At 41.0% G+C, this 12,514-nt stretch overlaps 2 protein-coding genes across 2 annotated transcripts; both read right to left on the bottom strand.

The window, feature by feature from the left end:
• Positions 1-350: 350 nt before the first annotated feature.
• LOC310874390 (uncharacterized protein) lies at positions 351-4,887 on the bottom strand. The gene is made up of 7 exons (XM_083787168.1): positions 4,817-4,887; positions 4,348-4,550; positions 3,708-3,809; positions 3,472-3,567; positions 3,254-3,364; positions 2,971-3,094; positions 351-2,850 (listed from the first exon to the last, which is right to left on the bottom strand). The coding sequence occupies exons 1-7, from the start codon at positions 4,839-4,841 to the stop codon at positions 806-808; spliced, it is 2,706 nt and encodes a 901-aa protein (XP_083643294.1). The 5' UTR covers positions 4,842-4,887; the 3' UTR covers positions 351-805.
• Positions 4,888-6,824: 1,937 nt separating this feature from the next.
• Positions 6,825-12,207, bottom strand: kdelr2b (KDEL endoplasmic reticulum protein retention receptor 2b). The gene is made up of 5 exons (XM_083787370.1): positions 11,847-12,207; positions 10,417-10,517; positions 9,834-9,992; positions 9,365-9,617; positions 6,825-8,306 (listed from the first exon to the last, which is right to left on the bottom strand). The coding sequence occupies exons 1-5, from the start codon at positions 11,935-11,937 to the stop codon at positions 8,272-8,274; spliced, it is 639 nt and encodes a 212-aa protein (XP_083643496.1). The 5' UTR covers positions 11,938-12,207; the 3' UTR covers positions 6,825-8,271.
• Positions 12,208-12,514: the final 307 nt, after the last annotated feature.

Genomic DNA, 12,514 nt, shown 5'->3' on the forward strand with positions numbered 1-12,514 from the left:
GAAAGCCAATGAAACTGGTCAGATGACCAATGATATACAATGAAATCAACAGGAACTGGAGCACACACAGCCCAGGAAAAGTGTGGATATCTAAGGCTCTGGGAAAACCCAAGAAAAAAAGCTGGACAAGTCACTATCATATCTAGACATTAATGTCACAAGCAGTTTGATCTCTGCTAATGGTCTTCTCTCTGCCCATAAACAAAATCTAATACTGTATTAAAAATATAATAATGTCATGTCATGTCACCAAAGAACCACATTTTGGGCAGTCAGACATGGATGGAATAATAACCTTGAACAAAGTACGGTAATGTTGACTGAGAAAAGAAGGGGTTGTGTAACACTGTTTCTTTATTGTAACATGATCCGTCAGTACTGTGTTCTGACAATGTACCAACAAAAATGTATCTATAAAATGAATAATTAAATTAACACATATATGGCCAATTAATGAGTCTAGAGATAACTGTCCATCAGCAATAATTCAGAGTAAGGAATAGAGAATGATAGGTAAGATACCACCCCAGGCCCAGCTCTCAGACACACAGGAAAAAGGCAGTTAAAAGTACAGAAATGTTACTTTTATTCTAGCCTAGCCCTGGCCAAACAGGAACTGCCCATAGATCCGAAGTCATCATGGTTATGTCCACAGCTTAAGGTTATTTACTTGTTAAAGTCTACAGGCACAGCATTGTTTTTTGTTTAAAAAGACAGATTGAAGCCCACATCTCCTACAATATGATGACCCAGTGGTCAATTTAGTGTTAATCCTTTCAAAGCTCACAAGGTCATATTTGAAGGACTATGTTGAGAATGTATGTACAAGTTTTTTGTGTCTCTTCATGCTATAAATCTGTGGAAACCCTTTACCACAGATGCAACAAATATAAGGCTTTTCTCCTGAGTGTAGACGCATATGTCGATTGAGTATACAGTCCCTGATGAAGCCCTTCTTACAGACATCACATTTAAATGGTCGTTCTTCAGTATGAGACTGCATGATATGCCTCTTCACTTCACCTCTGGACCTATAATATCTATCACAGTCAGGCATATTGCACTTGAAAGGCTTCTCCCCTGTATGGATAAGTTTATGTCTTACTAATGCTGAAGAGGAAAACAATTTCCCGCAGTCTGGGCATGGAAAACGGAATAACTGGTGTAAATGTTTAGTCTTCTCATGTTTCCTCAGGGACCCTTTCTCTTTAAATGACAGCTCACACTGCGAGCAAGAATATCGTCTTTCATTTCGTAGGTGGCCATGAATGAAATCAAAGTGCCTTTTCAGATTTGCCCTAACGGAGAATGCCTTACCACATTCCGCACAAAGGAATGGTTTCTCTCGTGTGTGCACTCTCAAATGAGATACAAGGTCTGAATCATTTCTGAATCGCATTGTGCACTGAGCACACTGGAATGGCAGCTGACCTGTATGTTTCCACTCGTGCCTGATGAAGTAACTTAACTTGGAAAAACTTTTGGGGCAGTGGTTACATTTGAATGGTCTGCTAATGTGATGTACATTTTCATAATGCCGAGCCAAGGGTTTATAAAGACGGAAGTTCTCCTTGCACAGTGTACACTGAAATGGAGTGTGCGAAGCCTTGTGCCTTGCCAATGCATCCTCGTTCCGCAACACTTTCCTGCACACCTCGCAGTAGAGTTTATTATGTGTCCGCTTGTGCTCCTCCAGGGATTGTTTGTACCTAAATACCTTCTCGCAGTCGACACATTTGAAAAGACAACGGCCATCCTCGCCCTCCTCTGGGCTCACCTGCTGCTGATCATAGCATGTTCTTTTCATATGCAACATAAAGGACGACACAATCTTGAACTTTGTGTTGCAACGCGGACAGGCGTAATCACTATTTGGGAAGTGGACTTTCAGGTGTGCCGTTATGGTAGTCTTCACATGCTCACTGCAGATGAAACACCGGCCTCTTGACCTTCGGAAGTGGGACGCTTTTGTGGCAGGTTTGTGGTGTCGATCATCCTGCGTTTTGCACGTAACTGACTCATCAACATTTGCCATGGTGGAAGGTTCTTCATCTGAGCTCCTGGATGATGACTCATCATCATAGCATTCAGTAGGAGCAAAATAAGATGGGTCTATGTCAGAGCTGACAGAAGCCTCATCATCAGATACCTCAGAGGGAGTCGTGCTGTTTGGTACGATTTCATTAACTGATGACTCTGAGGCAGCTGGTTGGAATGTAGATAAAGAACTACAAGCAGGACTTTCCTCCCCATGAAGTCCTCTTTTCTCTTGCAGCAAAATCAGTTTCATCTTGAGACCTCTGTTCCGTCTTAATGCTCTAGAATGAAAAGCCAGTGATGTGTCAAGTTCTTTCAGCAAGACACTGCAGTTATTTGGCAGTTGAACCTTCTTCCTTCCATTTGGTGTTGTTTCTTCATCATACAGGGGTCTCATTATTTCATCACTTCCATTAATAACACCAGGATCGTCAACTATTTCCCCTTGGTTTCTCTTAATTTCTTTCAGCAAGACACTGCAGTTATTTGGAGGTTGAACCTTCTTCCTTGCTTCTGTATCAACAATGTCAGCACTTTCTTCATTTGGTGTCGTTTCTTCATTATACAGGGGTCTCATTCTTTCATCACTTCCATTAATAACACCAGGATCGTCAACTATTTCCTCTTGGTTTCTCTCCACAGTGGTATCGTTTTCAGTACACTCTACACTTGAGGTTTGAGATTTCCTCTCTGTCCCTGATCCCATATCACACAAAGTATGGGGTTCCGATTCTTCCTTTTCGTCTATCGGTCCTTTTTCCACAGAGAAGAGATCAAGCGCTGAAAAGACGCAGGAGCCATCATATGAACAATCTAAAAACAAAAAACATACTTTTTAGCAAAAATATATGGGAAGAATTATCTGAAATTAAGGGATCACAATTTAAATATGAATCTATGAATTCCTAAGGATTTAATTATCTATTAGCTTACTACTGTGTTCTAGCTGTCTGAGGTCTTTCTGATAGTCCAGTAGAGTTGTAAGATCTTGAGAGTGGGATATGGTCTCCATGCATTCCTCCAGAACAAATGGAACATTGCCGAGCATGGATGCAATCTGAGGAAAGGTGAAAAGTGGGACTCTGAATAATTATGAACTTCAGGTTAGTAGGTTACCAATAACAATAAATATTAGATTCATAAGTTGTGTGGCTAAAAAAATAATAATATATTAAAATAAGTTATGTTGGTAGGATTTTATTTCATGCTGGTCAACCTGTTGGAGGGTTTGAAGAGGAAGAACATGCTCAAATCTGGATAGAAACAGCCATATCAAGGTATTCAGCTCCTTGTCAAACTTGGGACCAAATTCCTCAGGGAAAACATTCTGATGGAAAGTAATATGAGAAGACATCAGTGCACTTTTATGTATATTGCTCAGTGCAAATGCAGTTTAAAACAACCACAAATATAAAGTACCAAATCAACTCTAACCTGGAAAAAGTGCTCTCTCTGTTCTGGATTGTCCAACAAAGTTTTAATGAGATCTGAGAATTTTGAGCGTGCCTGTTCCATAGTTGTAGCTCCTGGCTGTAAGAAGAAAACAAAAACATTAACACGTTTTCCATCAATGCAAGGAAAACGTAATAGAAAATCGCTACGAAAATAGAATACCCACTAAGAAAATAATTGCAGCCCTAATTAATAGGTATATGTGGTGTTTCCCATACATCTAACAACCATGTTGCTGTGAGGGTGTGCATTCTGTCCAGGTGTGGCTGAATAATATCAAAGTCAGCAGTAGCCTCAGACCGGCATAACTCCACGGTAACCTGAAACCAGAACAATGCTCTTTAATACGTCTTAAAAAAACATTATCAATGAGGTAAAAATGTAACCATGACATTCAGTTCAGTTCTCAAAATATATATAAAATAATAACAACAGGTCTGCCACCTATTTAACCTGCTCAGTGGCCTTGTGATTATAATGCCAGCCTTGAGATTTGGAGGTTGGGGGTTTAATGCTGGTTTAATGCTTAGTAAAGAAGACTATAAGAAAGTGTACTCAATGAGTCTCTGCTCTGCACACAAATGTATTGAAGCGATAAAAGAGAAAATAAGAATAGCAAAGAGATGGAAGGGAAAGAGACATAAAAAGCCCTGTAAAAATACTAGTGTCATGCCCAGGGCTACAGAAATGGGAGATTCCTCTACTGCCATCTATTTGAACCCTAATATAAGCAGGCCAGAGCATTGCTCTGCTGTTGTTTTTTAACATGGCTTATTAAGATCATAGACAAAAATAGAACAACAAAAAACAAACAATCATGGCATGATGCAACTGTTTTCTGTGATTCTTAATACTCACCCGTGCTCTGAGACACATAATAAGTTGAGCCTTATGTCTTCTGGAGAGCAGTTCAGGGACAATATCTGTCACCGTGGACACAAACTCTTCCAGGACACCATAATCAGACACCACTTTGTGCTGGACAGTCTGCCAGATGGCTGCCGAGACCAGCCGCAGAGGAGACACCAAGAGACGCAGACAGGAGAGAGGAAGGGGGGAACCTGCAGGCAAAATCATTTTCATAATAGTAAAAGGCAACGTTAGCATGATGTCTCAATGATGTGAGCTTGTTTTACAGGTAAATGTAGTATCAGAGGTCATTGTAGTATCAGATTAGTCATGGTAAATTACACCACCACGCAATCTACAATCTCTCTGATTTTAAACTCTATGCTACGATCATATTAGCCCTGAAATAGGCCTACTGTTTTTTCCACTGGGAGAATACAGGAGAATTCAATATATTGAAATACCAACTTTCACTCACAATTTGCATTTGAAATAGGCTCCATCCTGTAAATCCACGCGCTACAATATGGTCATACTCACTGGTCAAAAATGAATAGATTTGGAGTGAATGTTTACTTGTATGGTGGTGGGCGTGGTGTTCTACAGATTTCTTCTTTTGGTTTCTATTGGTATGGGCTGTACGCTAAAGCGTAATGCTGCCCTCCACAGGCCGACGATAGCTCTTATATTTTAACAAGGTATTTTTCAGCATACAAGTTATGTTTGTTCTTCTGTCTCAATTTCCCAAATATTGACTGCAAAGAAAAGCTTGTAGGGAGGGGGTTGGTCAGTTCATTTTTTATTAATTCACTTGTTTTGTTTTAGTTATGTTGTTTAACTTTATAAGCCTTTTTAACTAGCTATTGTCTTTTTTTTACTGCATTCTATTTCTACTGTAGGCCTACCGGTAATGTATTTTTTATGTTAATTTTTTATGTTCATCATGCTTCTGTTTTTATTCTGTATTCTGTTGGACAAAGCAAATTTCCTTCAGGATTAGTAAAGTATATAGGCTATCTTTCTTTCATAACAGTCCTCCATTTTCAATGTATCAGAACATTTAATGACGTACAGAAAAAAAGGAAATCATCATATAGGCCTGCCCTACACTATAGCCTACAGTTAAAAAAAGGGCAGGTGGGGGGGGACTTTAACATATTTTTTACAGGGGCCAGTTTCAAATTATAGCCGTCCGTAGGTCAAGCGCTGTTTTGAAGGAGTCTAGTCGAGTCTAGTCTCCACATTTTAGTGGCATAGGAGCAAAATTAATTTAAACCCTTGTTTGAGCCGAATCTGGGTTGCACGTGGTTTGTTGAACTCCCTTTGATGTGGTTGTGGACTTAATTGACATTAAAGAAAGCATTTTGACAGGTACATACATGGGTGTAAAGGAATCTTGTTCTTTGGTTGACCTTTTTGATTACATTGGTGGCCATTTTATCACAGGAAAGATTTACCTCCAGGATGGAACCTAGGTAGTAATCTGTGTGATAATATATTGTCACCCACTTTAACAGAGAAGCCGTCGGCCTTGCTGGGATTACTATTTGATCCAAGGAGAATAGTCAGTTTTTCTTTTTTTTAAAGATATTAAGGGATATATATAGGGATATATAGGGTACAGTAATGTGACAGGAAAGGGGAAGAGAGATGGGGGGGAAGACATGCGGCAAAGGCAGACAGGCTCAGGATTCGAATCCGCAAGCACCCCGTCAGGCTCGATTACCGGCCTAGGTGCCTGGACCGTTCAGCCTATGGAGTCAGTTTTTCCCAGGTGTAATGATAAGTTTATCAGCGAGCCAGGTGCAGATTTTACAGAGTTCAGAGCTGAGGGCCTTTTCAACCTGCAGTTTGTTTGTCTGAGACCAGCAGTGCTGACTCATCCGCGGACAGGAACAAGCTGAAGTAATGTCATCTACACTACAGGGTTACACTACACTTGTCCCTGTGGTGCAGCATTTAAGGATAGACAGGCCTTGAAGTGTCACATAACACAAACCTGCATGGTGCAAAGCACAAAGCCTGGCATGCAACCGACGCAAAGCCACAAATGCATGGAATGTGCCAAAGAATTTGGGCGAAGGTCAACTCTTTAGCACACAAACTCACCCACAACCCACTCTACTGTGCATAGTGCAGGAAAATATGTCCACACTCGGACGTTAGCTATGCACATCATACACAAGCTTGTCACATGCACAATGTGAAGCAAGACTTTCAATATGATGTTTCCTCAGACACTACCATGACACCCGCCATCAGTTCAATGGACCATAATGTCTGCATGCACTGACACAAAACGCAAGTTAGAGAATTGGGACCTTTGATCAGATGAGTTGTTCAACTTGTCACAAAGAGGAATGTGACATTGTGAATAAAAGTGTTTAATGAACAGTTGTCAGTAATATGTTATCTTAACTTTGCACATTATTGTAAGCTGGAAGGATTTCATAACTTAATTGCAACAACTGAATTAGAGACAAGTATTTCCATAAAATCTTTATTTGTGGTGGCAATATCATGCAATAGCTTGGCTTAAAAAAAGTGTGTGTGTGTGTGGGGGGGGGGGGATTCTGGAATGGTCTGCATGAAAACAAATAAAGGCAGATATGTCTGGATAACAATTCTTGAATCCAATACAACAAAGTCCATAGGGTCCTTCTCAACTCTCGTTCCAACATGGGTATATTTTTAGCTTAAAAAGTATGAACATCATTTAGACAATTCATAGACATTGTTTATTCAAAAGAAATCACATCTGCAACTCTGTAGGAAAAAAACAAAACTAATGCCTCCTTTCAATTCTGTAAGTGAAAAGTCCAAACATTACGAGTCGGTTTTTGAAAAGTATAACTGCTCACGATGGTACACTTTCAAACCATGGCAATACGATAATTCCACTGTGTGAAGTATGAAAGTCACAGGGTATTCAAATTAAAGCATTCTTTTTACAGCACTGAAGATGAATGGACCACCTTTTCAATCCTTTGATTTCACTTTTACCACCTCTCAAATGAAGTGTTTTTAAACCCTAATGCCTGTATACTTAAGATGCGTGTCATGTCATGCACTGAACAAAACAGTTGTACATTTATGTTAATAATGCATCAAGGTTGTAAAAGAGCTATTTGTGGTGAGTGACACCGGTGTGCAACTACTAAGTATAAATCTGGTTAATTGTAACCAATTCATAGTTACTAATGAATGAATGAATGCATTTCTTTGGAGGCAACAGCACAAAAACATTTAACTTTTTTTCCATATACAGAAAAAGAGTGAAGTAATGGCATGATTTGTCAAATGTATTTATCCGACAAGAGTATCCTAGATCCTGGAGATAGCCTCTTTTACACAGGAATGTACACAGGTTCAGATAACTTCAGAATACAGGGAATGGGCTGGGACAAAACATGATAAGTTTGCCTGCCAATGCTGGGAGGATCAACATATCCCCTTCTATTTGATTCAGGAAAACAATGCATTTATTGAGATTGCAAATACCATTACAAACAGTTGAATCAGTAATATCCCACCACAAGAAGTCCGCTCCAATATCATACAATGCCAAATCATAGGCAATTGTTTTATATTTTCAGCTCTTAATCACTAATGAGTGTCAAATCACACTTTTCAACGTAGAAAACCTCTCACTTTTTCTTCCTTTATACAGAGTAATAAAAAAAGTTAAGGCAAGATGCATCAAACAGAAATCCAAAAGCCATGGGGTAGCCTCTGGAGTTGTGTCCTGATTCCAACACGTTTGATCAGAAGAAGGTCTAGGACCTACTGCTAGCAGCTCCCTTTCGCTATCTGTCTCAGGCATCTTACACTGGCAGGGGGGGTTGGTGGAGTAGGGGCGCGGGGAGGCAACAGTGTCCTGTGCTAACCCCGGTCCCCCCTCTTCGAGTCTGCCAAATCGCTTCTCTTTGGCACTTAGGCTGGCAGGCTCAGCTTCTTTCCTTTCAGTACTGAAAATGAAGACGCTCATGTTTAACACCTCTTTCCAAAGTAACACTATCATATTCATAACAATAACAACCAAATAATACGCACACAGGCCCTAAGGATTTACAGACATAATGAACCCAGAGGAGGGGTTAAGTTCCTGGTGAGGCTTCAGGCTAATAATATACCGTAGGTATAATCTGGAGATAACATTAAACTGTATGCTGGGAGCTGCACTTTGGTATGCTATGTCAGAGGTCAAAGCTATATACAACAGCTACCTCAGTATCAATATTGTCAGGGAATATTGGGGGAAGACCATTGGTCCTTTCACAATATTTACAGTTTTGATAAATAATCATCCCTGATGCCTATATAATAAGTGGGTCTTATTAAAAAGGTGAAAGAAAGTATGAAGAAACAGGCAAGGCACTCTGACAGTGAACTGAAGCAACAGCTTCAGTTCCCATGCTCTCTCAGAACAAACACATTTTCCCTACAGTTTATCAAACCTCCTTTCAAGATACTCAAAGACAATGCTCAAGAACAAATGAAAACTTCTTGGAAGTACCCAGTTCTAATAAAAAAACATGATAGGCCGTTGATATTGTAGCCCTAGAATTAAATACTTTATACTTTAAAAATACAGGTAGAGGAAGACGTCTCAGATTTGCCTGAAAATCCCATTGTTCTGAATGTTAGGAGATAAATATACCCTCACTTATGAAAATAAGTTTTCAATGTAATGGGCCCCGGGACCCAGGGGTGGTCTTTTAGATAGGTCTCAGGGACATTTTATGAGTCCTACACATTTGAGTTAGTCCTACTAACTACGGTACAACGACTATGCGTATAGAACTGAGTACAGCATTGCATCCCAGGACCCCCGGAGGGTGACATGATTGCGTCCTTTCTCATTGTAGTGAGTCTATTAAGGATGCAAGATGCAGGCTATTTGTATAAATACATAGAAATTATAGGGTATTTTTTACACTATGATCTCCTCACCTCAGAACAATGCGATTGCCATTGGCAAGAGACAACATTACTTTGTGCTTGTAATGGAAAGGAAATGACTCACCTTTTGTTACATACAAATAGAAGAAATCGCAGTAGAGAATAGTCTGCACTACCCCAGCAACAATAGCAATCATGTCGAAGAATCCCTCAAAGTAGAAGCGCCATATCCAGTTGATGAGGTAAAGGGCTCTGTAGAGTCCAAGGAAGAACAGGTAGTGGGTGGTGATGGTCTCAGCCTCACCGGTCTTGCTGATCATGAAGAGCTGAGGTAAGATGGCCACCGACTCAAGGTAGATGGAGAAGGTCCACAGGATCTGAGGGGACGACGAAAACAGAGGGAATGATGGAGTTGTTTGGTGGAAGAGACAAGTCCGTTTCAGACGTCGTTACATCTTTGAAAAGTATTATTAAAAATAGCTTAAGTGCTTAAGCAGCTGCAAATGGAAACAGAGTTGGACACTAATACAAACATCATCATTCGCAAAATATATTATGAGATAAGACACCTGAATCACTGCTAGATTTCTTACCTCAAGGGGAGAAAAGTCATGGTTAACAAGGAAAGCCAGGCCTCCAACTGGGACAACCAGGAACTCCACTCTGAATGTGTCATGGTTGCCATCATACGTTGCCTTGAACTTCGCATAAATCAGGTAAACGGTGGCGTACGCACATCCAATGTAGATGATCTGTGTAACACAGAAGTTATATCATAAAACTGCTCATGCTGTGTATGTTCTACTGGTCTGACAAACTAAATATCAAGAAAGCAGCTCTGTTGGTTAAGATCCGATTTCATTGGTAGGAAGGTTTCTGAACGTCCACAACCCACCTCTGACACACAGAGCGAGTGCACAGAAATGGTGCCATAAATGAGCATTAGTGAGGACCAATAACAGGTATAGGAAGATAAAGTTGAAATGTGTGAACTGGGAAGTGTACCTTTAACTACTCCCGTTACACCTTGATAAACAAAGGCGTGTTTAGCTGGCACACCTCCATTGTCTTAAAATTGTGTGCGTAGTACAAATGCAAACAAGAGCCATGGGCTCTTAAAATCAGGTACTTCTGGATATGATGATGAGACTGAAGAAGACTGCACGTGTCCCTCACCTTCATGCTGGTGTTGTAGAGGGAAATGAAGGAAGTGAGCAGGTCCAGGTAGCGAGTAGTAAACACCAGAGCAAACAGGATCTGACTCTTCCCGGAAATACCTGTCCGACAGATAGAAAGGCTGTTTACGTTTGCGTCCTTTTGCCCACTTAATGTGTTAAGTGGTCAGATAGGTGGCCCGATGCTCTGTAAAACCTAGTTTTAAACCTTGTTTTAAAACTCATGTTTTACTGAGGTTAAGGTTAGGAATATGTTTAGGGTTAGGCATCATTTTACAGAGGTTAAGTTTAGGAATAAGGTTAGGTTTAGGCATAGTTTTTCTGAGGTTACGTTTAGGAATACCTGGTGCAAGCATTCTGAAGTCGCAGAATTTGACCCGGGACAAACGTGTTTGGGGGCGAGTGTTCTTGTATTCTTTGAGGGCCCACTTGTAATATTCTCACAGCCCCAGCCCACAGGTTGGGTATCGCTGCTTTAGATAAATGAGTATTTCAATGGCAGATTGCATCATCATGTATTAATTCTACAGCACCTGATTCAGTTCCCACACCCCAAATACCATTATCAGGGCAAAGCCAGAGACTGAGTGAGTCCAACGCAACATCATTATTATTATAGCCGTGCGATCTATGGTAAGATTTGCAGCAGCTATAGTGGTTACTTTGTCTTCCAAATGTTTAATACAATTTCGAGCCGATAAGACACACGGCACATTTATTACTATATCTGCAACCACTGACAAGTGAAAACAATAATCCTCACACACCCAGAAATAAAAAGGAGGTGCCCATTGCACAAGTTCACAGAAAATGTAACCTTAAACCTAGCTCTGGTCCATAGCTCTAATGCCTTCAACGGAAGCAAGAGCAGTAAGGGCGTAAGGCTATGGACCAGACTGCACCTACATCTTTTAACACTCCAGTGCACAAAAACTTTCATCCTTATGAAACAAGGCACATGGATGATAAATGAAGGGCGAAAGGGGAAACCAGAGACTTGCTAATGCAATTGCAACAACAGCCCCTCAATAGATAGTTGAACATGGGCCGGGGACGCGCCACGTCAAAGGTCACGCCGGGACGAACGGGATGGGTAACCGGGGCTGGGGCTTAGGGCTGGGGTCACAGTCAACATTAGACTCTCGTAAGGCCGACAAGAGTCGGTCGATCTACAAGCTCACAACGCGTGGCACCGCGATGCGTTGCCAATTTGAAGATCGGCTCTTGCCGGCAAGCATTATTAGCTTGCCTTGCTAGCCGAGAAGCTAGCTGCAGAGCTACTGGTTAGCAGTGCTCATGTATGTACCGCATCATAACCCCTGGTCCAGTGAGACTATAGATAGACAGTGGATCAGGGCAAGCCATACCGTTTCATGATATACAACAGTATCTGTGAACAAGATACCAATTTAATATCTCGTGGAACCTTACCAGCACAGGATCTGGTCTTCCATATCTTGAGCAGCAGGATGATGATGGCTGCTAGATGGGACAGATCACCGGTTAGCCTGAAGACGTTCATGTTGCTGCTTGCAGGATGCAAACGCAAAACCTACTGCAAATGCAAACCGATTTCACTCCGTCAAAAAGCCGCCAGATGTTCGGCTCCCTGCCGCCGATGTACCAGTTTGTGATAATAGTGCTACGGTGACTGTCAACAGACACCAGTTCTATGTATAGATGATGGGGAAAATGGCGAAATGCTGCGCGACGTGGCCCGGGGACGTGGCCAACAACGATAGCGGCACCCAATGCAAGCCGGGAAACGCTCCCCGTCTGGCGAATGAGAGCCGCCCGTCACAGGCGGGGCCGTCATGATCAAAACTATAACTCCAGGCAACTCCTTACTCCTCCAGCTGATGATGGGGATTCATAGTTAAGCATCCTTAGATCCTTTCAACTGGTTACACGTCATCTTTTTTTTTTTTAACATGAAACAACCGCGCAAACGTTTTTTCTCTTTTTTTATTATTGTAGGCCTACCTTTCAATAAAAACATGACATTAAATGTGGCACTTTTGTATACATTTTTTTTTTAAATAAAACCTTTGTACAATAACACCCAAGATGAATGATCACTTAAAATAACTAATTTATCA

The sequence above is a fragment of the Protomyctophum parallelum genome (genome assembly GCF_964188405.1).
Source record: "Protomyctophum parallelum genome assembly, chromosome: 17".
Lineage (NCBI taxonomy): Eukaryota > Metazoa > Chordata > Actinopteri > Myctophiformes > Myctophidae > Protomyctophum > Protomyctophum parallelum.

Bases quoted from the DNA above. Each gene is read 5' to 3' on its own strand.
- kdelr2b (XM_083787370.1), bottom strand. From the start codon at position 11,937: ATGAACGTCTTCAGGCTAACCGGTGATCTGTCCCATCTAGCAGCCATC. The intron at 10,518-11,846 runs GTAAGGTTCCAC...TCTGTCGGACAG, and splicing joins GAAGACCAGATCCTGTGCTG to GTATTTCCGGGAAGAGTCAG. The intron at 8,307-9,364 runs GTGAGTCATTTC...CTTCATTTTCAG, and splicing joins CTATTTGTATGTAACAAAAG to TACTGAAAGGAAAGAAGCTG.
- LOC310874390 (XM_083787168.1), bottom strand. From the start codon at position 4,841: ATGGAGCCTATTTCAAATGCAAATT. The intron at 3,568-3,707 runs GTATGGGAAACA...TTCTTCTTACAG, and splicing joins CAGCAACATGGTTGTTAGAT to CCAGGAGCTACAACTATGGA. The intron at 3,365-3,471 runs GTTAGAGTTGAT...ACTTTCCATCAG, and splicing joins AGAGAGAGCACTTTTTCCAG to AATGTTTTCCCTGAGGAATT.